Source organism: Momordica charantia (assembly GCF_013281855.1).
Source record: "Momordica charantia cultivar OHB3-1 chromosome 2 unlocalized genomic scaffold, Mcharantia_2.0 BLBB01000002.1, whole genome shotgun sequence".
In the NCBI taxonomy this organism is placed as follows: domain Eukaryota; kingdom Viridiplantae; phylum Streptophyta; class Magnoliopsida; order Cucurbitales; family Cucurbitaceae; genus Momordica; species Momordica charantia.
The window spans coordinates 13,178,354-13,205,358 of record NW_028275160.1 but is presented as its reverse complement, the minus strand read 5'-3'; the positions used below and the strand labels follow the sequence as shown (position 1 = coordinate 13,205,358).

Genomic DNA, 27,005 nt, shown 5'->3' with positions numbered 1-27,005 from the left:
AATTTGCTTTTATTTTCAAAAACTAGTTTTTTTAATTATTTTTTTTATAAAAGGATGCAATTAAGATAGTCCACATTTTCCTTATTTAACAAATCTTTAGAAATTACAAGCTCAATTAATTCTTGAAAATAAAAAAAATAAAAAAAAATCTTTTTTTTTATAAAAAAATCTCAAAACTAAAAAAGTAAAATAATTCACACTGAGTGCCCCTCCAATCAAGCTTGAAAAACCAAATGAGGGGTCAATTAATTCATTCATGTATTTAAAAAGAAAATAGAGGTTTTACCTCTATCAAATTGATTTCCAAAATAAGGCTTAACTCTTTGACCGTTAACTTTAAAAATATTACCCGAATTGTCTTCTAAGTTGATGGCCCCATGAGGATATACCTTCGCAATTTTGAACGGGCCAGACCTATGGGATTTTAACTTACCGGGAAACAGTCGGAGTCTGGAGTTAAATAATAAAACCTTCTCACCTACTTGGAAGTGATTGGGCCTTATTCGCCTATCATGCCACTGTTTTGTTTTTTCTTGTACATTTTGGCATTTTCGTATGAAAATTGCCTGAATTCTTCTAACTCGTTCAATTTGAGCTTCCGTTCTTTACCTGCAACATTAAAGTCAAAATTTAGTTTTTTAGTGGCCCAATATGCTTTATAATCTAATTCAACAGGAAGATGACAAGCCTTACCGAATACTAGACGAAAAGGAGGCATACCAAGAGGGGTCTTGAAGGCAGTCCGATGCGCCCATAGGGAATCATCTAATTTAATCGCCCAATCTTTCCTATTTGTATTGACTGCTTTTTCTAAGATAGATTTAATTTCCCTATTAGAGACCTCAGTCATGCCATTTGTTTGTGGGTGGTATGCAGTAGCTATCTTATGTTGGACATTATATTTTGCTAACACTTTAGCTACTGCCCTATTTACAAAATATGTTCCCTCGTCACTAATTAGACATCTTAGAGCACCATAGCGAGTAAAAATATTTTTTTGCAAAAATTGAATAACAATTCTAGCATCATTTACTGAAGTTGCTATGACTTCTATCCATTTAGACACATAATCGACGGCTAACAAAATGTAAATTTTACCAAATGAAGGTGGGAACGGTCCTATAAAATCAATGCCCCATATGTCGAAAATTTCTACTTCTAAAATGGGGTTTATAGGCATTTCATTTTTTTGGGAAATATTTACCTACCCGTGGACACTTATCACATACCTGGGCAAAGTGGTGAGCGTCTCGAAATAAGGTGGGCCAAAAGAACCCACTCTGTAATACCTTAGTTGCGGTTTTTTGACCAGTAAAGTGCCTACCATACGGTGATGTATGACATGTTTCCAGGACTTTTGTTTGTTCCTCTTCAGCTACACACATGTGTAAGATACTATCAGAACCTAACTTATAAAGATACGACTCATCCCACCTAGTGCTTAGCATCATGTAAAAATTTCTTTACCTGTTGTGAGTTAAACTCATAAGGAAAGATGCCACTTACCAAAAGGTTTGCAATATCCGCATACCATGGGATGTTATCAATATGAAAGATTTGCTAATCAATAAAGTGTTCCTTGACTATTGATGGGTCTTCTGGGTTAGTGGACTCTAATCGAGACAAATGGTCTGCCACCTGGTTTCCTGTGCCTTTCCGATCTCAAATCTCTAAGTTGAATTCTTGAAGAAGTAAAATCCACCGAATCAACCTTGGCTTCGCGTCTAACTTAGCATACAAATACTTCAAGGCAGGGTGGTCACTAAAAAGAATAACTTTAGAACCTATCAAATAAGCTCTAAATTTGTCAAAGGCAAACACCACAGTTAATAGTTTTTTCTCTGTGGTAGTATAGTTAAGTTGTATTGTAGTTAGAATCTTACTGGTATAGTAAACTTGATGCAAATTTTTATTTTTTCTCTGTCCTAGCATGACTCCTAATGCAAAGTCACTCGCGTCACACATTACCTCAAATGGTAGATTCCAGTCAGGTTCTACTATGATAGGTGCTGAACTTAATGCCTTCCTAAGAGTCTCAAATGAATTCATGCATTCCTCATCAAACTCAAATGTCCTATCAATTTTTACCAAACGACATAAAGGTTTTGATATTTTAGCAGAGTCTTTGATAAAACGACGATAAAATTCAGCATGGCCCAAAAAACTTCGAATACCTTTAACTGATGAGGGTGGTGGAAGTTTTGAAATCAACTCAATTTTAGCTCGATCTACTTCCATTCCTCTGTTTGAAATTTTGTGACCCAAAACAATACCTTCTTTTACCATGAAATAACATTTCTCCCAATTTAAAACAAGGTTTGTTTTTCACATCTCTCTAAAACTTTTTAAAAATTTTTAAGACAATTTTCAAAAGACTCCCCAAATATCGAAAAATCATCCATAAAAATTTCAATCACATTTTCAATCATGTCAGAAAAAATGCCATCATACACCGCTGGAATGTAGCAGGTACGTTACACAAACCGAAGGGCATTTGTCGGAATGCGAATGTTCCATAAGGGCATGTGAAAGTTGTTTTCTCCTGGTCCTCCGGGGCAATTGTGATCTGGTTATACCCTAAGTATCCGTTGAGAAAACAGTAGAACTCCTTACCTACGAGACGATCAAGCATTTGATCAATAAATGGAAGAGGAAAGTGATCTTTTTTTGTTACCTTATTGAGTTTGCGGTAGTCCATGGAAATTGACCGGTTGGTTACGGTTCGGGATGTGATCAACTCGTTCTTTTCATTTGTGATGACCGTCATGCCACCCTTTTTTGGCACACATTGAACTGGGCTTACCCAGCTACTGCTCGCTATTGGGTATATCACTCCCGCGTCTAGCCACTTTAGAATTTCTTTCTTCACGACTTTTTGCATTTTAGGATTTAATCTTCTTTGATGTTCGACAGAGTTGCTGACACCTTCTTTCAAATTTATCTTATGCATGCAAAATGATGGACTAATTCCCTTGATATCTGCTATCGTCCATCCAATGACTTTCTTGTAATTTGACAAGACCTGCAATAACAAAATTTCATGTTCATTAGTTAATGTTGCAGAGATGATTACAGGTAAAGTTTCATTTTCTTCTAAATATGCATATGTTAAATGAGTAGCCAAGGGCTTTTGTTCTAGTTGAGGCGACTCAATGATTGATGGTTGCATCGCCTTAAATTCATCTTTGCTCAGATCTCCAAACTCGAACTTCTCCACTGGTGACGAGAAAGTGTCTGCTTCTCTTTCCTTTTCCGCTGCTTCTAGTTCTTGCTTTAAACCTGCAGTTACAATTCACAAATTCTTCCATAGACACAGGGTTAGTTATCTAAATAGTCGAGTACTCTTCTAGTTTATCTGGAAGCCGCATAGCATCCAACACATTGAATGTCTTGCTCATCGTTCACCTTCATTGTGATCTCTCCCTTTCTTACATTGAAAATTGTATCTCTTGTTGCGAAAACGACCTTCCAAGTATGATAGGGACGTCCAAGTTTGCTTCACAATCTAAAATAATGAAATCTTTATCCTCTATTTTCCCTCGGGTTTTCTAATAGACCTATCTGCAAATTGGAGGGTTACAGTCGTGGGGCGAGCTTTTCCTATATTAAGTTCTTTAAAACTAACAAAGGCATTAAATTTATACTCGCGCCCAGATCACACAATGCTTTACCTAGATTTTTGCCTCCTATTGAGCAGGGGATAGTAAAACTTCAAGGATCTTTACACTTAACAGGTAGGAGATTCCCTAAGACATTGCTACTACACTTAGTTAATGCAACTGTTTCATGTTCCCCTAACTTTTTCCTCCTAGAAATAATATCCTTTAAAAATTTGGCATAATTAGGCATTTGCTCAAGGGCATCAACTAGAGGGATGTTTATATGAAGTTGTTTCAAGATATCGAAAAATTTATGGAAGTGAGTGTCCTGATTTTTCTTTACCAAACGTTGGGGAAAAGGAAGAGGAGGTCTAGAGTTACTTACCTGCGGGGCAATTCGCCCACTTACCTCACTTTCTACTGGTTGGTTAGGTTCTGTTGTAGTCTATTTTTCCTTTGAAGGACTGGATGCTTGCTTACCCGACATTTTTGGTCCTTTATAAGCTAACCCGCTCCGGGTTGTAATGGTTTTGCAATGCTTCTTATCTTCTCTTCTAGGCTCCTATGTAGTACTTGGTAATGTACTTGGAGGTCGAATCTTAAGTTCATTGGCGAGCTACCCCATCTGAGCTTCCAAATTTCGCATAGCTGCGTCATTTCTAGACGTGTATTCTCGTATAGCTGCGTCATTCCTAGTCGTAAATTCTTTCATCATACTGGTCATACATTCCTTCATCATACTTTCTATACTACTCATACTAAGCTGCACTGGTTGTGGTGCACTTTTGTGCTGATTGTATTGTTGTTGAGGTAGAGGTAAAGCAAGGAGTCCAGGAGGGTTATAAGTCTTATATCGTTGGTTTTGAACTTGACCTGCATTGTTGGAACTTCCTTGCCCACTCCATGAAAAATTAGGATGGTGTCTCCATCCTGGGTTGTATGTGTTCGAGTAAGAATTAAAGTTCCTTTGATTCCCTTGCCCTACATAACATAAAGAAGCTGGATTAGATGGATAATTGTAAGAATTATGAGAACCTCCACAATAATAACAAATAGACACAGTCATATGATAAATAGGAGCAAGATTGGTATTTGTTGTTGATGCTAGTGTAGGTGCGACATTGTTCCCTTGCATATTCTTCATCATTCGCGGCTGTGTTTAACATCATTTTTTGTTGGTATATCGCAACCTCGATAAAGTTGTTCAATGTGTACACGGATCGGGATTCATAAGTTTGGGCAGCTTCTCATTAGCTCTTTGAAACGTTTCCATGCTTTGTTGACCGTTTCATTAGCTCTTTGAAACGTTTCCATGCTTTGTTGACCGTTTCACGTCTGCATTTTTTGTGGGTGGGAAATACTTTGCACGAAACTTGTCTACCATGGTTTCCCATGAAGTAATGGAGTCTGGAGGAAAAGCATTCAACCATGCTGTTGCTTGACCTGAAAGGGAAAAAAGAAATAATTTTAGTCTTAAAGCATCGTCAGATATTCCTGGTAATCTAAAAGCATTTGCCACTTGGATAAAAGATTTAAGGTGGGAATGTGGATCTTCATGTTTGAGTCCCGCAAACTGGCCAATAGTGTTAAGCATTTGGAGCATCATCGGCTTGAATTCAAATTGGGTATCGTCTGGAATTGGATTTGTAATGCCCGCGTTAAGTCTGTAAAGTAGTGGTTGCATAGTTGCGCATTCCAATGTCTCTTCGATCGGCCAATAAGATTGGATTTGGTACTTCTTCTGCCATCTTGGTGCTTACTTCGTCAAATTCTCTCTCTTTTTCTTTCTCTTTTTAGATTTTCTCCTGTTGTTTTCTAAGTCTCTGCTCACGCCTTAACCTTTTGCAAGTTTTCTCGATCTCGGGATTGTACGGAAGCAAATGTGGATTTGTGTTCATGCACTAATGCTCACTTTTGAGGTTAGACAGAGGAATATTTTTAAAACAGAAACGGAGAAGTGATCGCACAAAAAAAAAACAATTCACAAAGAATGAAATTAAAACAAAAACAAAGTCCCCGGGAACGGTGCAAAAAACTTGTTGCGCCTCTGCTTAATAGCTATAGGGCAAGTGCAAGTGCACACTATCACAAGTAATAATATGGAAATATTCCAAGTTCATCTCCATAGGGACTAGTTTTCTTTAAAAATTGAATTTGTAAACCGTTTGAATGAGCAATCGAGTTTGGGAATAAAATTTGGTGGAATTGTTGGGAACACAAATTAGAAACACGGAACTTAAAAGGCCAACCCCCTACTAAGATTTAGTTCTAAAAAGATGAATTACACCTACCAAATGTGCCCGTAATTAAGCTCAATTTATACAAACTGGTTCAACTTCTATTGCATACCGCTTTTGGTTTGTTTAGAAGCTTAGGCTAGCGTTTACATATGTCTATGCAACTCTAGAATCCTATATAAATCAAGTTCCAACTTACGTTTAACGGGTAAGAGAGCATATGTCTAGGATCTTGTTTTAGTTCTTATTTCTAAGTAACTTCCCGTTTTACCTTGATGAGATCCGTTTGACTCTAACCTTTTCAGAATTAAATTCAAACTAATGTGATTTAAACAAGTGGCCAACAAGAAAATCAACTGGATAAATTGTATTAATCAAGATAAGCAAAGAGAGCGTAATACGACGTGCTCACTGATAAATGTAATTAAAAATAAATGAACTAAATCATTCATAGGAGGGTTGAACAAACAATTTAGCTACTCATGGAAGTAAAAGAAATAAAATAACAAGAGAAGATAACAAAAGAATGCATTTTAATTAAAATTGGAAAGAAAGTACAAAATGAAACAAATTGAATTGCAATAAAATAAAATAAGAGTAATTGCAGAAAATAAATTGAAGAAAAAAGCTTAAAAACTAAAGTTGATAACAAAGTAGAAAGGAAGACAAAAGCATGGATAAAAATGAGATGATTGAATTGGTGCTTGGAAGCTCCTTTTATAGGCCATGGAGGTAATAAGATGTTGAGAAATGCATGGGAGGTTGGAACCAAATGAGGTTGTAGAGATTTTATGAACTAATAACAAATCTTGGACCAAGTACTTGTTCAAAAGTTGTTATTCCAGTTTTGACAACCTAGGCATCGAATGTGGCTGAAGAATTGTGAAACTGGAACTTTCAAAGTAACTTGGCTAACTCATTCCTCAAGTAAGCTATAAATTTTGGTTATGCGATGTGCCTGACGTATTTTGACCATCAATCTTCACTTTTCCTTACAAAATAAATATATTTACACAAATTAGCCTTAATTTACCTATAACTCAATTCCAAAATCCTTAATCACAAAATATGTTCATTTGCCCTAAATTATATGAATTAACATACACTTTTCATCACAAACAACCGTGAGCTAAGAATGCAAACCTACACTTTTTAGCCTTTATTCAAGTCTTATCAAGTGTATATATACTTTAAAATGAGGATAATTGTCACAAACTTTTCTAAAACTTTTCACAAAACATTTTCGTGATCCTAACACATATGCAATGAAGTCCCATAAAATAAAAATTCTTTAATTCAAAATGATATCATACATAACAATCACATGCCTAAACAACATTGAACTACAAATTAAATTCATTCCAAAACATCAAACAAACATCCTACATATTTTCCAACCACGATACAACGAGGGACGATCTGCAAGGAAAAGATAGTAGTGTGTAACGATTCGTGGCAGCGAACGTCAATTTGGCGGTAGGGAGTGACGATTCACGGTTGCGAGCTATGAATCTGCGGTAGAGGGTGACGATTCATTCTTCCCTTGTTGAACGCTGATGGTAATGAGCGTGCGCAATGGTAGTTCAATTTCCATTCGATCCTCTCTGTGCCTTTAATGGGACTTCCTCTCTCTGTATTTGTTGGCTAAATACTCTAATCCATAGTTTGTGGGGCAGCTAAGTAGGATTTGATGTCTTTTCCTTAATTAAATTAATAAGCTAATAATATCCCTTAAACTTCCCTCCCATTCTATGGGATTAAAAATTAACTCAAGATTTAATCCCAAGATTTGGGGAAATAATGGAGATTGATTTTGGGTTTGGTAGGAGAATATCATGTGTTAATATCAAAACCAGAAGGGTGATGACAAGAAAATTTGGGTTTTCTTTGAAAGGAAGCAGATATGATATTCAAAGGTTGTGTAAAGTTGATCAATTGAAGAAGTTTGTGTATTTTCAGTTTTTCGGTTAATCATATATTAAGAAATGATATATAACAATTAGTATATATCCCTTTCTTCTTTCTAGTTAATTATAAATAAATTATTTTACAAATTTTTTTTAATTACAATAACAATAACAATAAATTTTAATTTATTTTATTACTATAGGATTTATAGTAAAAAAATTTATTATAACAATTTATCTAATATTAATAATAATGAATAATTAAAATAAAATTACATCAACTAAAATACATTTTTATTAGAGTTTAATATAAAATATTATTAATTTTTATTATTCTAATATTCAATAATAATAAATTATATTTTAAAAAATCTATTAATATTAATTAATAATAACAAAGTACAAAAAATTTAAAATTAAATATAAATTTACCAAATTTGAGGTGTATCCCCAGTTTGATTCCATTGGTAAACACCATCAAAGTGAATGGAAAAATTCATTCCATGACATAAATATTAAACCAAATAGTTCAATTTTCAATGTGCCATAAAATAAAAATTATTTTTCTATTTCAAAAAAATACATTAAACCAAATAGTTTTAGGTATTACTAATTTTATTAATAAAAGATACCAATTAAAAATATTCAAATTATCAATTGTCCCATGTATAAACAATTTACCAAAAATACATGCCTCTACAATTTATTCCCTTTACAAAAAACTTTCTGTCATTGAAAGTTTCTAGTGGCTAACTCCACAAAATCTACTTATTTGAAAACATGCAATAAGGACACTCTAATTCTAACATTTGCTTAGGCAAACACATAAAATATAATTATAACATAACAATCAATCTATTTGCAATCACTTTATGAAAATCCATGATAATAACTATTAACGTACCTAGCGGTGACAAAATATCAGTATGGCTAGAACTCTGATACCAAGAGCTCTGATACCAAAACAATCCGACATTTTGGAACTTAAACTACTTAGGAAAGTTACTACATGCATGATAATTCCATTTAAAACTCTGTATAAAAAAAGATAAATAATAAATTACACTTTCATAAAATAATTTTATAAAATAATTAAGAAGTTCTACTCGTGATCCCATAAAAAATTATATAGAACAATATAGTAAAATAAATAGCTTTTAATATAAAAAAAATATGGAACTAATGTGGAAGCAGAAATCCATGGCATAACCGGTAGATATTTTCATCACTCGCCTTATAGATCTTTCCTATTTTATGAAAAAAAAAATGGAAAAAAGAGAGAATTAAAAATATTCAGTTAATAACACAGCTATTAGGGTCAAACATACTTAATATGTGTCATATTGACTAAAAATATGGCACATAAATCTTTATCAGTCAAAATCATTTTTTTTTCTTTTTCCTTTTTTAGCCAATGTGGACAATTAACCCATACTTGCATAAATAATACCAACTCTATTATGGTGCGTAAGCGGGTTTATTGGGAGACTCTACCCTAACTGATAGTAGTTAGTACCAATCAGCAGCTTCGTCGTCCGTTGCTTCAATGGAATCTCCTTGATGACCTTAAGGTATGACCACGTGAGCTCGGTCACTTTAGGAGTTGGCTTTGGAAGAAATGCAGGAAAGAGACAAGTTAGAGTGCGCCGAGGTGAAAACAGGGTCGAGCTAAAAAGTGAGATCTTACCTAAATTGTTGAAGCTAGTTGGCATGACATGGAGTGGCTCTCCGCTCCTATCAGTAACAAGCCAATCCTCGAAGAAATAGAACCATTAGCCCTTCCAATTCTTGATCGAGGAAGGATCCTTCACTATCAGCTTCATTCCCCATCAATAAATATAGTACCTTGACTCGATCTTGGGAAAGGTTTTGACCGTGTGGTTATCGAGTAACTGATGTAGTGTAAGAAGCTCGGTGTGACCTTCACCCTCAAGCTCTTACATCTCGCTTTCTTGCCATCAAAGATAGTAGTCGAGGGTCAATGCAACAAGTCTTAGTGGAATGTAAGTATTGAGGTCGTGGGAGGAAATGACAAAGGTCAATATGTTGCAAAGTCATCGAGGTCTTAGCAATGCGTGGTTAAGGGTTGATGTAACAGTTCAAGGTCTTGGCTATGCATAGTTAAGGATTGAACATCAAGCGTCGTAGAGAAGTGTCGAAGTCCTGGGTAGATGGTGGGGGGTCGGAATGACTCGAAGGAGTAAGTCTTGGAGGAATATGAAAGATGGCTAGTGAGTTGTGATGTGGGGCTTGGGATTGGCATGTAGGATGCATGTTTAGTCAAATATATGTTTTAATTATGTAAAGCATGATAAATATTTGTTGAGCATGTTTTTGGACTTTTTGTAAAGCATGTTGTTTGTGCATGACCCTTCATATTGTTGGGACATTTAGATGCTCCAAATAATTTCTCTTTCCACAGTTTTATCCTGTTATCTAAGCCAATCACAAAACAAAGAAAAGTATAGAGGAAGCAATAAACGATACAACCGATTTATATTTGGTTCACCCAACAGTTTATGGGCTACGTATAGTCTTCCGCTCGGATGCGGGTTCCACTATAATAAGAGATTGAATACAAAGCACTCAAATATCTTCCCAAATATTTACCCTCTAGAGGTCTCAACAAAAGCCTCTAACTTATAAGTATTATAACACACTATACTTAGCTAAGGGACGAAAAACACTCACTAAAACCACGAGATACAGACTTCTTTTCACATACTGCCCACAACCACTCAAGTCTCTTTTATTTGGATTCTGTACAAATGAAACCTTAACATAAGGACTCTATTTATAAGAGGCCAAATATCCTAATTCTTATAGGAAAAAAATATTGTAATCCTTATAAGACAATAATATCCTACCCCATATAGGAATTGGTAATAGTGTTGAAAATCGTTTTCTTCGTAGGACATGAGTTTCCTGTTTTGACTCCATTATCCCAACGCATATATGCTAATTGAGCACTAGTGGTTGTACTCACCCCATTCCCTTTTCCCTCCCGATTTTGCAGGTAAAAGTGTGACTTGTACAAATGGTGATGGCGTGGATGAGACTTGACCGAAAAGACCATTATCTACATAGCTCAGTTTTCTAGTTATTTATTTTGGTTAGGATAATCGTAGTTGTTTTTGTTCTATGTTTGGTTCGTCCCTTGCTTTGGTAGGTGGGTTATGTTTAGCTTGCTATTAAAATGTTGTTTTTATTACAAGGTACTTGCTGATAGTTGTTTTAGTTATTAATTCATTTATTCTTTTGAGAATTTTAAGTTTTGTTTAGGTTTTTTTTTGAGTGGTGGGTTTGAGACTTTTTAAAGCAAATAAAGTTTGTTTACTTGAAGTTTCTTGTGTAAAAAGTAGTTATTCTCTCTTGTTGGGTTGAATTCTTTAGGTGGTTCTAGTATTATGCTCCATTTTAGTTGCTGAAAATTTAGGAGCATTATAGTGAGGTTGAAAGGGTAGAGGCAATGGACTATTAACTCTTCCCTGGTTTTAGGGCTAGAGTCTTGAATTTGCTCGGAATGGGAGCATCGAGGACTTATTGGACAAATATAAATTCTCCAAGTTCGCTGTCATCAAAAGCTTGATTGGACTTGCTCTCATACTTGTTCTTCAAAGCTTCAACCTCTACATCAAACTTGCTTTTCAAAAGGCCGAACACTTTTCTCTAGTCACCTACCCTTGCAGTTCAGTAAAAAATGACTTGGATTGTGCCTTGTCATTGAGCTTGTTCCGTACGTCTTATTTTGACTGGTCAGTTCAACCTTGGATGTTGGAGGTCGTACATCTAGTTTTTTTACTAACATAATCACGTAAGTTTTCGCTGACTTATATTGCCGTCATGACCTGTGCAGTCTTGACGACCTTGGCTACCCTCAAGATGAGAATCATGAACAACATCTTCGACTTAGCAGATACGATTCTCTTTGCCATTAACTTCCTCATCTGCGAGGAGTGGATCGTTATTCGTCTGTTGTCAAGCTTGAGAGCTAGCGAGGATTAACTTCTCTGCATGGGCGAGATTAAGATATGTTTGCTCCATTGTTGTTAGCTGTGCGAACACCTCATCCATTCCCGCTCACATTACCACAAGCACATCGGGGTCACTGGGTGACCATTCTTTCCCTAGTTTTACTTGTGACCCCACCTCTACCTTGGTTCGAGCAATTGGGTTGGAGAGTTGGAAAAAATGGGAGATTCGTCTTGGCGGATCTTTGTTATGGGCAATTGGGTTAATGACGAACTTGGAGGTACCCCACCCTACTGATCGTGTGGACCAATCAGGCCTTTCTTGTTATTATGGGGGCTCGTATGACTAAAATGAGTGAGTCTTTGCGAGTCATAGCTCAAAAAGCAGGAATGACTTAAAATGTCCTTCAACAGAGACGCGCAAAAATGTTTGTGCAACAAAAATCGGTCAATGTCAAACCTAGTTAAAGGTGCTTGACTGGGAAGAGCTTGAGTGTCATTAGTTATGGAAGACTTGCAAAAGACAGACAAATACCATGGTGTTGTTAGTTTAAGTTCGACTTAAATATCTAGATGAAGCTAGAATGAAATACCTGATGCGAAAGTGAGGTTCTCTATTTATAGGTTGGGGATCCGTCAGGTCGTCCAACAGACGGTTATTTATATCCCCATCAGGTGCCTAAAGTCGGGAGTCGATTAGTCCTTTGCTGCATGGAGATGTTCCAATGAATTTTGCAGCAAAGTACTACAGTTGAACCCCTTAGGTGGTCTTGAAGTAGGACCTGGTCTTCTGAACTCCACGAAAAAAAATTCATGATGGTAATATGAAATATATTTACCTAATGATATTAATTATTTAAAATTTACCATACGTTCGTTATATTACTTTTTTATGGTTTTATATGTTTAATTATAATATCTGAGTTTTTGTTTTCCCATTGAAAGAGATAATTTCAAAAGATAACAAATACTTTATTTCAAAAGGTTAATTATTTTTCAATTAAATATCTTTTAAACTTGAATTATTTTAAAACTTCAAAATGACAATTAGCATAAGTAATTGATTGATTGGATCATTCTATAAATTGTTTACTTACGAGTAATTAGATAAATTATGGTCACTTTCAATATAACTAAGTAGGTAAGATGATTAGAGAGATCGATAGTTTGACACCTTACCATGGTTGAAAATAAACTGTTATGATTCTTTGGAAAGAATCTGAATGCATTGATTTCAAATTATATTTAAAATTGAAAACAGTTGGTTGCCAGCGGTTGAGGAAGAAAACATCAAATTATGGGATCATGATTATTTGGAATGAATTTGTTCAGTCCATTAATTTCAAATCTGATCTAAAATGGAAAAACATGTGGTTGCCAGCTGTTGATGGGGTTACAAAGACTTTTTGGCTTTGGTTCTTCTCACGCAGCTTCCTCTGTCCCAAGTCCCACGTTGACTTACAAATACCAATTTGATCTATAAGCCCCATGGATTTTGGATCTTCTTCACCAAATCCACTGCAATTTTTGTGAAAAAGTAAGATCAGAGTGATGGCTGAGTTTCTATTGACTTTTGCTGTAGAAGAAGTGTTGAAGAAAGTGGTGAAAGTTGCTGCTGAGCAAATTGGGCTCGCATGGGGGTTGGAGAAGGATCTTGAGGAGCTGAGAGAATGGCTACTCAAGACTGAAGCTTTCTTACGTGATATCAACAAAAGAAAATTGCATAGTGATTCAGTGAGGCTGTGGGTGGACAAACTTCAAGATCTTGTTCATGAAGCTGAGGATCTATTAGACGAGCTTCTTTATGAAGATCTTCGACGAAAGGTGCAAACAGCAAAAATGAAGAAGGTACGTAATTTTGTTTCTCCTTCTAATAATGCTTTCGTCTTTCGTTTAAAGATGGCAAATAGAATGAACAACATCAGAAACTTGTTATGCAAACATTATTACGAGGGAGGTCCTTTGGGACTTGTTGGCAATGAGCCAGTAGAAACAGAAACTGATATTAGCCAACTTCGAGAGACAGTCTCCGAGTTGGATGATTTTGAAGTTGTGGGTAGAGATGTTGAAGTTTCAAGCATAGTGGATCAGGTGATTGATACTAGAACGAGAAATGTTACATCTATCTTACCTATTGTGGGTATGGGTGGACTCGGAAAAACAACGCTTGCGAAGTTGGTCTTCAATCACGAGAGGGTCAAACAACATTTTGACGAAACTATATGGGTGTGTGTGTCTGAACCTTTTATTGTCAATAAGATTTTGGGAGCAATTTTAGAAACTATAAGAGGTGCTTCTAGTGGCTCGAACAATAAGGAGGTCTTACTTCGTGAACTTAAAAAAGAGATGCATGACAAAAGCTATTTCCTTGTGCTCGACGATATTTGGAATGAAAATCCTTCTTTGTGGGATGAGTTGAAGAATTGTTTGATGAGGATCACTCAAAAATCAGAAAATACAATTGTAGTGACTACCAGGAGTGTTGAAGTTGCAAAAATTATGGAAACACTTCCAAGTCATCATTTAAGTAAACTCTCCGACGATCAGTGTTGGTCCTTATTTCAGGAAAGTGCAAATATAAATGGACTACCAATGACTTCAAGTTTGAAAGTTGTACATGAAGAGTTGGTTAAAAAAATTGGAGGAATACCATTAGTGGCAAAAGTTTTGGGGAGGGCTGTGAAATTTCAAGGAGACTATGATAGATGGGTGGCAATGTTGGAAAGTGAAATAAGAACTCCATCTCAAGAGGAAAATTTTGCGTTATACATATTGAAATTAAGTGTGGATCGCCTGCCATCATTTTTATTAAAGCAATGTTTTGCATATGGTTCAAATTTTCCCAAAGATTTTGTGTTCGAGAAAGAAGAACTAATTAAAATGTGGATGGCACAAGGTTTATTCATCTACAAGAAGGAAGCAACAAAACAATGGAAAATGAAGGAGATAGGTACTTCAAGATCTTGTTGTCTCGCTGCTTATTTCAAGACGTTTTTAAAGATGGGAGAGGGAGAATTACAAGCTGTAGGATGTATGATCTTATACACGACATTGCATGTGACATTTCAAATTCTAAAAAATTGAAATTTGATCCCAACAATTTATTGGACACGGAACATTTCCTGAATGGCAATAAAAAAATTGCAAGTAAGGTTCGCACTTTACTTTGTTATGAAGAGATGGCTCACAGAATAGAGAATGTGACTCATGTTAAAACTGTGAACTTCTTTTATTTGCGTGTTTTGGTGATGAATTTGATGTATATTTATAAGTTACCCGATTCAATTGGTAAATTAAAACACTTAAGATATCTCGATATTTCTTCTTGTTCACTAGAGAAGCTTCCAGAATCTATCATTGATCTTTATAATCTTCAAACACTAAGGATTAAGCAGACATTGATTATAGAGCTTCCGAAGAATTTAAGAGAATCGGTTAGTTTAAGACATTTGGAATTTTTGAAAACCTTTGTTGACTACATCAAGCAAATGCCTCCATATATGAATGAGTCAAATGATACAACTTCAAACGTTGTCTGTATTTGTAGCAGGATTTGAAGAGGGTTGCAAAATTACAGAAGTTGGACCTCTGAAAAACTTGAAAGGTAGTTTGAAACTTACAAATTTGGACCAAACTGCAAAATTGGTGGAAAAGGAGAATTTACGTGATCTCGCCTTTATTTGGAGTTGGGATTGTCGTAGAAAAGTCAACTATCACAATGATCTGGAAGTACTGGAAGGACTTCAACCACACAAGAATCTACAAAATTTGAACATTCAATCCTTTCAAGGAAAATATTTGCCTAACAAGATTTTTGTTGAGAATTTGGTGGCAATCACTCTAAAAGGTTGTGGAAATTGTGAAAGGCTTCCCATGCTTGGACAATTAACCAACTTAGAAGAGCTTCATATTTTTCACTTAAAGAGTGTAACGGAGTATAGGAAATGAATTCTATGGAATTGACTCGAACCAAACCACAATCTTCCCCAAGTTGAAGGAACTTATATTGGAAGGGATTTTGAGCTTAGAGCAGTGGGAAGAAGTGACAGTTGCATCAAATGTTACAACTTTTCCTTGTCTTCAAGTCTTGAAAGTCCTCGAATGTCCCAAATTGTCGAATATTCCAAATCTTTTCGGGTTCAGTGACGAGAATGGCGTCAAGCACCTCACAAGTTTGCAAATTTTGGAATGTTCTAAACTGACCAAACTTCCAAATGGGTTAAGGTTTTGCCATTCCATTAAAGCCTTGGAAATACTCCAATGTTGTTCATTTCTGAGTCTTGATTTGGAAAATAGGGACATGTTGAGTTCCTTGAGAATCATGTTGCCTGAGAAGTTGGCCCATCTCACCAACTTGAAAAAAAAGAGCATATATGGATGCATCCAACATCATGGGCCTCTTAACAAATGTTCTTCTGAAACGCTTTGGCTTAACTTTGGTACCTTGCAACAGCTATCGATTCAAAACATCAGTAGCGTTGAAGCTTTGCCAGCATGGTTGGAATACTTCACGTCTTTGCAAAGTTTGTCTTTCCTTCTGCCTAAATTTCGGAGATTGAGACTCTTTTCAAGGTTTTCTTGTTGATTTTTTCTGTTTTTCTCCTTTTCTCTTTTCTTATGTAAAACTATGGTATAATGGAAATTGTCAAAGTTTGTGCTCTCCATCATCGCCAATTCTCCCTTCTTTCAAATAATGTTTCACATTGCTAAATATATGGGATTACATCGTTCTAGATCTAAACGGATAAAAATGGAGAAAACGAAAGCCCTGCTATTGTCACCAAAAAGTTTTCTATTTCCGATAGTGCCAAATAGCCCAAAACATAGATAATAGAAGATCAAAACTTTGTCTACTCAAATTGTCTTTAAACCAACATAGAAGATCAGAAACATTCCTAGGCCAATTTGAGTTATAAAAAGGAGTACTTGTCTTCTACAAAGCGCATGAAACAAGCCCTCTTTCGCTGCTGTCCACAACTTCCAGATATGTCCATAATCCTTTTGCACAGATTAACCCTTGTGGAAAGAAAGTTCTTATACATATTCCACCGGAAAAACTTAATTTTAGAGGGAATATTAGCATTCCACAACCATTTCCACCATGTCTCCATAATTTTTGAATTTGACGTACTCGGTCTCGGCTTCCTTGAATTGGCTAAATGCACGGTAGGCACTTTTCACGGTGAACATCCCATTTTTCGTGAGACTCCACGTGATTTTAAACGGTTGATTAGTTCTGGGGAGAACAATACTCAAAATTCCATCAACCTCGTCCTCGTCCAACAACTCTCGGATTAAAGGCTCATTCCAATGTCCACTTGGGTCTATTAAATTAGCAACCATCAGATTTCTGTTCGTATTCATAGAAAATCGATGCAAAGCTACCTCTCTGTTTGGTATCCATTTGTCTCTATCAATATGGATACTTTGGCCATTCCCAACGTGCCAACGCGATCCAGAAAGTAAATTTTCCTTTCCCCCAAATCAGGCTCCTCCATACGTACATGCATTCCTTTTACTCTTCGCTCCAAGAAAAGAAGATCGAGCGACGTTTGTAAATACATAAGCTATCCCTCTCGTTATCAATTGATTTTGAGTATTATTGAACTAATATGGAAAGAAGAATCCGTAGAGAAAAATATTTGATTGATCTAAATTAATTTGATAATACAACTCGTATAACTGCACAACTACCTAGAGTAACTTAATAACAAAAATATAGGAACAGAAAGGTAAGTAGTTAACAAAATATCTATTCGTAATACGCCCCTGAAGATGGACGGTGGATATCTAAAACGCCCATCTTGGACAAGAGCAGAAAAAAGACGGGAAGCAAGCAACGACTTTGTAAACGGATCGGCAAGTTGAAGACTAGAGCAAACAGGAAGAAGCTTAATAGTTTCTGCAACAATCTTTACCCTAATAAAATGGCAATCCAACTCGATATGTTTGGTATGCACGTGAAAAACAGGATTGGAGGCAAGACGAATAGCAGATTGATTATCACAAAAAAAAACACTGCAGGGAGCTCAAAAGAAATACGAAGATCATGCCAAACAAACTTTGCAAGCAGCGACTGAAAAAGCACGATACTCAGCCTCAGCAGACGAGCGAGAAACAGTATTCAGTCCAAGAAACCAAAGAATCGCCAAGAAAAACACAAAACCCAGTGACAGAACGCTGCGTATCCAAACAAGCACCCCAATCGGCATCGGCAAAAGCTGGTATTTGAAAACAAGAAACCATAGGAAGAAACATACCTTGACCAGGAGAGGTCTTCAAATACCGCAACAAGTCATGAGCCGCTGCAAGATGCGAATTACAAGGGCTAGACATGAACTAACTAAGCCGATGCACAGCAAAAGTGATATCAGGACGAGAAATGGTCAAGTATAAAAACCGTCCAATGAGACGACGAAATATCAAAGGATCAGTAAGCAAATCAACATCAGAAGAACACAACTTCAAGCAAGGATTCACAGGAACAAAATTAGGCATGCAACCAAGAAATCCAGTGTCTTCAACTAACTATAATGTGTAATGACGTTGAGAAATAAAAATGCCTGAAGAGGACCGAGCAAGCTCAAGACCAAGAAAATATTTTAGAGAACCAAGATCCTTGAGTTTGAATTGAGCATGACGAAGCGCCTTCAGGTTATTAATGGCTGAAATAGACATCCCAGTAATAATTATATCATCAAAAGTAAAACAAGAAACGAAGCCCCATCACCCTTCACAAACAATGAATAATCACCCTTTGATTGTCGAAAACCAAGAGATAGTAAAAATTATGAAAATTTTGCAAACCATTGGCGAGAAGCTTGCTTGAGGCCATAAAGCGATTTATGTAATTTGCATACCAACTGATCACCATTGACAGAAATAGGGGGTTTATATCCGAGATGCAAGTCCATACACAACAACAGTAAAAAGAGTTTTAAGAGTAACCAATTTAGCTACCAGAGAAAAAGTTTGCAAAAAATCCAAACCTTCCTATTGTGTGTACCCCTTGGCTACTAAACGGGCTTCATAGCGCTCAATAGAGCCATCAGCACGATGCTTAATTTTAAAAATCCACTTACACCCAATAGTATGCTTACTGGAGGAGAGAGAAACAACACTCCAAGTATGATTGTCCTCCATTGCATGCTCAAAACCCACCACTTGATGATAAAACTGAGGCTCAAAATTAGCAGAAACATTAAGAATCATAGTAGGATGAACAGCAGAAGAAAGTCGAGTGTAAGACACAAACTTTGTAAAGGATATCTGATAGAAGTGTCAGGCAAAATTGTAGAATAAAGAAGACTACAATGATAGTCCTTTAAATGAGGAGGAGGCTTGAGGCGTGTAGAAAAACGAAAACCTTGTTGTGGTGCAAGAGTTAATGTTGTACCAGATGTTTCAGAGGCTTCATTCAGGGATGAAGTGGACAACTCATGAGGTACTATATCCTGACAAGTATCATAATGTAAAGTTGTATCAAAAAGGTCCAAAACCTTATTATGTGGTGTTGTAGCTCATAGAATAGGCTGTAAAATAGGCATGGCAGGCGGCTGGACAGCAACTGAACGAAGGGGCGGCTGTTCGGTGTGACCGACAAATCGGGAGCGGCAAGGGCCGACGACCCGAGAATAGGAACGGCCGGCGGACCTGGAACAAGAAGGGTCGGTGGAACTAGAACTGCGACAGCCAACGGGTCGGGTACCGCTACGATGGATGGCGGGTCCGGTGTTGCTACAGCTGGCGGAGCGGGGGCCGACGATGGGTCTGATAGGTCCAACGGAGTTGAGGTGGAGCTGGAACGAGCGGCAGCGGCCGATGGGTCCGACGGAAGCACAGGTGTCGACGAGGAAGAATGTGCAAGGGGCGGCGAAGCATCAAACAAGGCGGCCGGCGGAGTTGAAGCTGCGACTACCGGCTGGTCAGATATGTCAACGGCCAGTGAAGTCAAATCGGAAGCAGACTGTACAACACCAGAGTTAGTGAGAAGATGGGACAAATCACTGCCACAATGAAGAACTTGGGTAAAACAAAACCAGGAAATGAGTCAGAAATGCCACTTTCTCAGTAACTTTGTGAGAGGGGAAAACATCCTCATGAAATAAAACATCACGGGAAATAAAAAATTTCTAATCGGATATGTCATATAGCCCTGTATGCTTTCATTCCAGGTGGATACCCAATAAAAATAGCTGGAACAGCCCATGGTTGAAATTTAGATCGATTAGCAGTAAGTGTAAAAGCGAAACAGAGACAACCAAAAACACGAAGATGTCCAAAATCAGGCAGAGTCTTTGAAGCAATTCAAAAGGAGTGCGCCAAGACAACACAGGTGATGTGATTAATAAGAAACATTACAGTAAGAATACAATCACCTCAAAAACGGATAAGAATGCGTGATTGGAAATAAAGAGCCCGTGCAACATTCAATATATGTTGATGTTTCCACTCAACAACAGAATTTTGTTGAGGACGACCAACACATGAAAATTGATGAAGAACACCTTTAGAAGCAAAAAAAGTCATCAAACCGAAGCTCAAGTGCATTATCCGAACAAAACTGCTTGATGCATTTACCAAATTAAGTCTCTTCAAGCTTAAAAAAACGAGGGACAATATGTAGAACGTCTGACTTATTTTTAAGCATAAAAACTCATGTATAGCGAGTAGCATCATCAACAATAGTTAAAAAAATAAGAATGTCCAGCATAAGTTGGTGTAGAAAGAGGTCCCCAAACATCCGCATGAACAAGATCAAAAACATGAGGAGAAAAATTGTTATTCGAAATAAACGATAAACGTTGCTGCTTAGCCAAAGGACAAATGTCACAATATTCAGAATCATCATATTGCAACAAGGGTAAATGCAAAGCAGTTTGTAAAGAATTTAAACAACTAAAAGATGGATGACCAAGCCTATGGTGCCACAAAATAGCACACGATCGGAAAGTCAAAGATGCGCAAACAGCATGAGAAAAAGAGGTGTCAACTGGAAATGTCGAGGTGTCAAGCATGTACAATCCATTAGACAGTCTAGCCTTGCCAATCGTCCTCAAAGTGGACTTGTCTTGAATGAGGCAAGAAGCATTAGAAAATTATATAGACACAAAATCACCCTGTAAAAGCGCGCTAACTGAAAGGAGATTGTATTGAAACCCCGGTATATATAACACCATGAATCCACAAGGAAGGAGTCAACATAATTGTACCCATATGGCGAACAATAATATGCTTTTTATCTAGTAAAGTGACTGAAGCACAAACGGGATGCAAAGAGACAAAGCAGTCGCGAGAGAAACATATATGTGCAGAAGCACCAGAATCAATAATCCAAAATTTTAACGAACCATGAGGTATTAAGGAGCATGTAGCTGCAACATGGGAAGAGGCTCTGGAGTCATTCTTAGCGAGAGAGAGCTGAGAATGGAGCATATTCAGGAGACTATGACACTGCACAAGAGTATCTCCAAGACTGGGAGAGGATTGCATGGGTTGGGCCATCACAAAATTGGCAACGGAGGAGGCCGGGGATGATTTCTAGTGAGATGAAGTACAACCATTGCGATGATGATAACCTGTTGGGTAACCATGGAGCTTATAACAACGATCCAAAGTGTGTCCCTGGATGCCATAATGAGTGCATATAGAACGCTCACGAAGCTGACCTTGAACTCCACGAGAATTCCAAGTATTAGTGGATGAACGCACGGATGCAGGAGAAGTGGAGACAACAAGTGCAACACCTTCTGTTGAAAGAAGCAAATTTATAGTCCGTTGTTATTCTTCTTGAAGAAGAAAAGAAAATACACGATTGACAGAAAGAGGTGGATCCATGAGCAGTAGCTGGGCACGAGCACGAGAAAAAGAATCGTTCAGTCCCATGAGGAAACTCATCAAATATTCAATTTGGAGAAAATCAGCCATAGATCGAAGTCCCCCACAATGTCAAGAACCACAAGTCCAAGCAGGACGATAGGAGTTCAATTCTTCTCTGAGAGCCTTAATCTTAGTAAAGTACATGCTGATAGAGTCTTGATTTTGATTAAGTGTAGCTAAATCACGCTTGATCTGAAAGATTCGAGGGGAATTCTTACCTTGAAAGCGCTCTTAAAGGTCAATCCATATCTCCCGAGCAGAATGAGAAAAAATTATACAAGCTGATATTGTTTTGGAAACTGAATTTAAAATCCACGGAATGACAACGTTGTTATTTCTTATCCAAGCAGGGAGCAAGTCGCCAGTAGGTCGTGGAAGAGTGTCGTCAATGAAACCAAGCCTGCTTTAGTTAGTTCGACTTCCTAGCCTACCTGGTATACGCCCATCAAAATGGAGCATTGTGTCTCAATGAAAATATCCCTTTAGGTTGAGTAAGAAGCTATATCTCCATAGGTTGATCGTCTCAACACTCTTTTCTTTTAAGCAACAAGTCCAGCTTAAGCCCTATCATGTCAATGTAACTAGTGACCTTCCCGTCTTTCCTGGTCTCAATTGCCCTTGTTAGCCTTCTCCCAAAAATGCTATTTCATAACTCTGAGCTCATCAAGTGTTAGGAAGGAGTAATTGTTTCATCAGTCATGGTGGAAGAACGAGCAAAAAAATAAAAATAAAAATAAAGAATTAAAAAAAAATTCTAATATTTCTTTGATACCATATTAAACTAATATGGAAATAAGAATCTGTAGAGAAAAATATTTGATTGATTTGAATTCATTTGATAATACAACTCCTTATATACAGAATTTCGGAAATAACCAAATAACAAAATAGTATAACTGCACAACTACCTAGAGTAACTTAATTACAAAAATATATGAACAAAAAGGATGAACAGAAAGGTAAGTAGTTAAAAAAATATCTATTCGTAATAAGTATGAAACCTCCGAATCTTAATTACTAAAATTTTCTCGGTGGGTCATATAAGAATTTGCCAAGCATAACAGAAGTAATTTGCCAAGCATAATAGAGGTCAATCCAGTGGAGCACTGTAAGGCAGTTACCTTGAGGGGTGGTATGGAGTTGGTTAAACCAGAGCAAAATAAGAAGCCTACAAAAGAAGTTCAACAAATAGAAATTACACCAGAACCATCCACTAAGATAGTTGAGGACACTGCGACACCACAATTAGCCAGTTCGTCGGTCATTCCATTTCCTCAACGCCTCTGGAAAAACAAAAAGGATAAGCAGTTCAGTAAGTTTATTGAAATTTTTAAGAAACTGCATATGCCAACTATCTTAGACTGGCTAACTGTGGTGTCGCAGTGTCCTCAACTATCCCGTAAGTCTATGAAATTCATGAAGGACATCTTGAAGAACCATCGAGTAAGTTTATTGTAGATGCCCTTAAACAAATGCCACAGTCTATGAAATTCATGAAGGATATCTTAAAGAAGAAAAGAACGTTGGAGGATTATGAAATGATCCCACTCACAGAGGAGTGTAGTGTTATACTACAAAGAAAACTTCCGTCCAAACTGAAAGATCCAAGGAGTTTTTCTATTCCTTGTTCAATTGGTGATGTTGTCTTTGCAAATGCTTTCTGTGACTTAGGAGCCAGTATTAACTTAATGTCTTTATCTATTTTCAGAAAATTGGGACTTGGAGACGTGAGACCGACCACAGTTTCATTGCAGCTGGCTGATAGATCAATAAAGTATCCAAGGGGGATCATTGATGATGTTCTTGACAAAGTAGAGAAATTCATCTTTCATATGTACTTTCTAGTGTTGGATATGGAGGAAGATGAAAACATGCCTATTATTATGGGAAGACCTTTCTTGGTGACGGGAGGAGCGAAGATTGATGTAGAGTTAGGAGAGCTGAAACTAAGGGTTCAAGACGAGTCAGTCATTTTCAAAGTTTTCAAACATTCTGACTCTTATTATAACCCCATGAGTTGCTCTTGCATCATTGAGGTGAGATTGCCATCATCCCGATCTTCTTCAAAGTCATATGCTGATATGCTACTATTTTAAACCACCTTAAAGAGGAGAAGAAAAGTCAGGCTAAGGACTATAAATCAAGCGCTATTGAGAGGCAACCCAAATGTTTCTTTTTCAACTTTTGTTTATTTTTTCTTTTATTTTTATTTATTTTTTATTTATAGTTTTATTTCTTTCTAAATTTACTTTTTGAATTTAGGAAAGAGATCAACGTGAAAGAAAAAAAGAAAAGAAAAGAAAAAGAAGAAGTCATCGAAGTTATTGGATTTTTAAAGTTGTGCCACTCAGGGAAGTCTCAATATCCCATATCCTATGTTTATTTGATTAATTGTTTGTCCTTTATACATTTTCATACATTGGGGATAACGCGTGATTTAAGTTTGGTGGTGGTGTGGTTCCTTGTTGAATTCTGGTAGACAATGATAGCTGGAGTTAGTGATTACAGTTTTTGCTCTTACAAAGTAAATGTTAAAAGCATGCTGAACTTATTGACTGTATAGTTGGTTTGACTTTGTTTTTGGCCCTTTTATAATCTTATTGATCACACAATTCTGAGTACGTTGTTTTTCTCGTTGCTTAAAGGTTGCGCTTAGCTGGTTTTATCATTCATGAAAAACATGCTAAATCTTTATTAATTCACCATTCGGGTGTGTCTTGTTAGTACCTCATGTCTATGATGATAATTAAGGAATTGAGGAAATTTAGCGTTTGTTGTTCGCATAAGCCGTGAGCCATTTGTCAATGTGTTTGTTTAATAAGGTTTTTCTGCTATCCTTTCCTAAACTTAAACTTTTAAAACACTATATGAGAAGTCCTTGTCCTAAATGTTTAACATATTTGTTGCGCTTTCAAATATTTTTTCCTAGTGTGGACACTGCCTCCCAATGTATTTTGCTACTTTATTTTTCAGAAAGAACATGTTTATTTTACTTTTCAGAAAGAAAATGTTATTATAAAAAAATAATAAAAATATCACATTCTAATTTTTGCATACCATTTGCTTGAGAGAAAATAAGAGATGAGAAAAGATTGGAAAAAATAAGTAAAGAGAAAGAAAAGGGAGGAACAAAAATAGGGAGGAACGAAAATGAAATTATATTTCCGTAGATACTCCGCTAGCAGTAGGCTATGAGTGGCTTTTTAGCGGTCTCAGTAGTAATAGTACATAATCTAGTGTAACCTCGTGCAACCCATTGTCGATATATTATGATTTTGTCAATTACTTAGAGATCTCTATAATTGACTGTAGTGGAAGGCCGCGCACGTGTGTCTTAAGCTGCAGGGCTAGTAGCCAGTCCTCGAGTCTCATAAGTGTAAAAGTTGTTGAAACAGAAAGGAAGTTTGCATATTCTTTAGTGTTTGACAAATTTTTAAGTTAAGAAAATATTGGATTTAGAAAACTCTTTATCATTTAAATATTCTTGGCTCATGCTAACTTGGCTTATAAGAATGAGAGATGCTAAAGTTTTGATTTCTTTCCTGAGACGATATATGAGTGAATTGTTGCCTATCCTAGAATTGTGATGTTATTTAGTATTTTGCATGTAGCTTGTGGATGTGAAATGGTTAAGTTTGCTTGTGCGTAAAATTTGTTTTTGAGATGAGAGATGACAATTTATGATAATTGTGCACACACACATGTATAGGGCCTAAAATGGAGAAAAATTATCTTGTTGGTTAAAGAGTTTCGGCATTGCTTGAGTTTAGCTTCATTTTCTTTTGAAAGTAAGAAAGTGTTGTTTTTGAAGCTTGAGTCTATCTCTACTCAATAATACTTTGGTGGCTGCTTTAAATTTCTTTGATTGTTTATCTTTGCTCGAGGACGAGCAAAATGATAAGTTTGGGGGTATTTTGATAAGTGACTTTTGGTTCTTGTAATTGTTGTCCACTAATTGTGCTACCAATTCTTCTATGTGCAAGTGTACACAATCGTCGCAGCAAGTAATAAAAGTTTGAATCCACAGAGACTAAATGCTTAAAAACTCAATATTCGCTCAAAAAGTACTACAACAAGCAACATGATTCTCTTCCAAACAATAACTAAACAGTGCTGAGAATAGAACTTTGAAAGAAATATCTTAATGCAAACACAAGGGATAAATTCGTTAGAAGTACCAAACATCTACAATTACTCAGTAAGATCTTGTAAAAATACAGGCGCAAGGGGGAGATTAAGTCGACTCTTCTAGGCCACCTTAACTATGCTGTAACATTAAAGGAGTAAGTGCAGTGGTCAAACATACAAGATGCTCTTCCAAGCACCTCAGATTTTCTACTACTAACATTCATAGACAAACATCAATAGCATATACACACAGTTTTTATGACCAAGCTAGGTGATGCTTATCCCTAAGTCACCACACGCTAAACTTAAGTAAACTCTAGCTCAAGATCAAGATGAAAGGGTTCGCTCCTCAACACATTTTTCCAAACATTGTCAAAGAGATATTTCAAAATGGTGATCAAGCACAATGAAATTAGAGTGATACACTACTTCAACTGAAAACATACTTCCATTAAAACAAACAGTACGGTTACAACCTGGAAAATAAGTCTAGAAGATCTCCCCCTTACACAAGTGGTTAGCTATGCAAAACCATAAGGAAAGTTAAGCAAAATGTAAGAATGAAAATAATACAAAGATGAGAAAATGAAGAAAAGGAGCTGAAGATCAGCTCCTAACTGCCACTGAAGAGTCTGCTTCTTCTCTTTGCTTTCTCTAACGGTTCTTAGAGAGAGTTTCTTGGAGTAAGGGTGGACTCCTTCCAAGGATGAACAAGGGGAATGTTTCTTGATGTGTGTGTCCTTGGAGGCTTCTTCTCTTCTTTATATTTATACCCCTCCTTAGGGCAACATTACGGACCTTGGGGGACCCAACTCTCTCTTTTGGTTAAAACCTCCAATTATTGCGGTAAATCCTGTTGGGTAGTCCTTTCACTGTCAGCTTGTCGTTTTCTGCTGCTTTCTGAATCTGGATCTGATGCTGTAGCGTCGTCAAAGCTGTAGCAAAATGCACCAAATTAGGTCCATTGCAATTGAGAATACTACAGTATAGAAAGCTAGTGTTTATGATCTTTTTAGCACAAAAACAGTGATTAAGGGAGCAAGGGCTGCTATCTTTAGTTAATTTACACCAACATTATACCCAAATAACTCTCTATTTGGAGAGTTATCAGTAATTTAGAGTGTTTTTGAGTTATTTGATAGTTTGTACGGAGATTTTCTTTGGATAGTTTAATCGTTTTTTGTATTTCTTTCTTTTGTAGGACTTGAGTTGAAGAAGATGAGAAAAATAGCAAATAAAGAAGCAAAATCGAGCAAATTCCAGTGCGTTGGGTGCCTAGGTGCC

At 36.6% G+C, this 27,005-nt stretch overlaps 2 protein-coding genes and 1 long non-coding RNA gene across 3 annotated transcripts; 2 read left to right on the top strand and 1 right to left on the bottom strand.

Annotated features, from left to right (window-relative positions):
- Positions 1 to 13,066: 13,066 nt before the first annotated feature.
- Positions 13,067 to 16,376, top strand: LOC111018918 (putative disease resistance protein RGA3). Its single transcript, XM_088120899.1, is given in 4 exon segments — positions 13,067 to 14,607; positions 14,610 to 15,223; positions 15,225 to 15,644; positions 15,646 to 16,376. Coding segments are annotated over 4 exon segments (3,030 nt in total). The 5' UTR covers positions 13,067 to 13,265; the 3' UTR covers positions 16,300 to 16,376.
- Positions 16,377 to 17,343: 967 nt separating this feature from the next.
- Positions 17,344 to 20,129, bottom strand: LOC111018920 (uncharacterized). Its single transcript, XR_015789337.1, has 2 exons — positions 17,975 to 20,129; positions 17,344 to 17,894 (listed from the first exon to the last, which is right to left on the bottom strand). It is a non-coding gene; the product is annotated as an uncharacterized LOC111018920 (long non-coding RNA).
- Positions 20,130 to 22,874: 2,745 nt separating this feature from the next.
- On the top strand, positions 22,875 to 23,766 carry LOC111018900 (uncharacterized). Its single transcript, XM_022295164.2, has one exon. It carries the CDS (start codon positions 23,066 to 23,068, stop codon positions 23,687 to 23,689), a length of 624 nt encoding a protein of 207 aa, XP_022150856.1. The 5' UTR covers positions 22,875 to 23,065; the 3' UTR covers positions 23,690 to 23,766.
- The last annotated feature ends 3,239 nt before the right edge of the window (positions 23,767 to 27,005 follow it).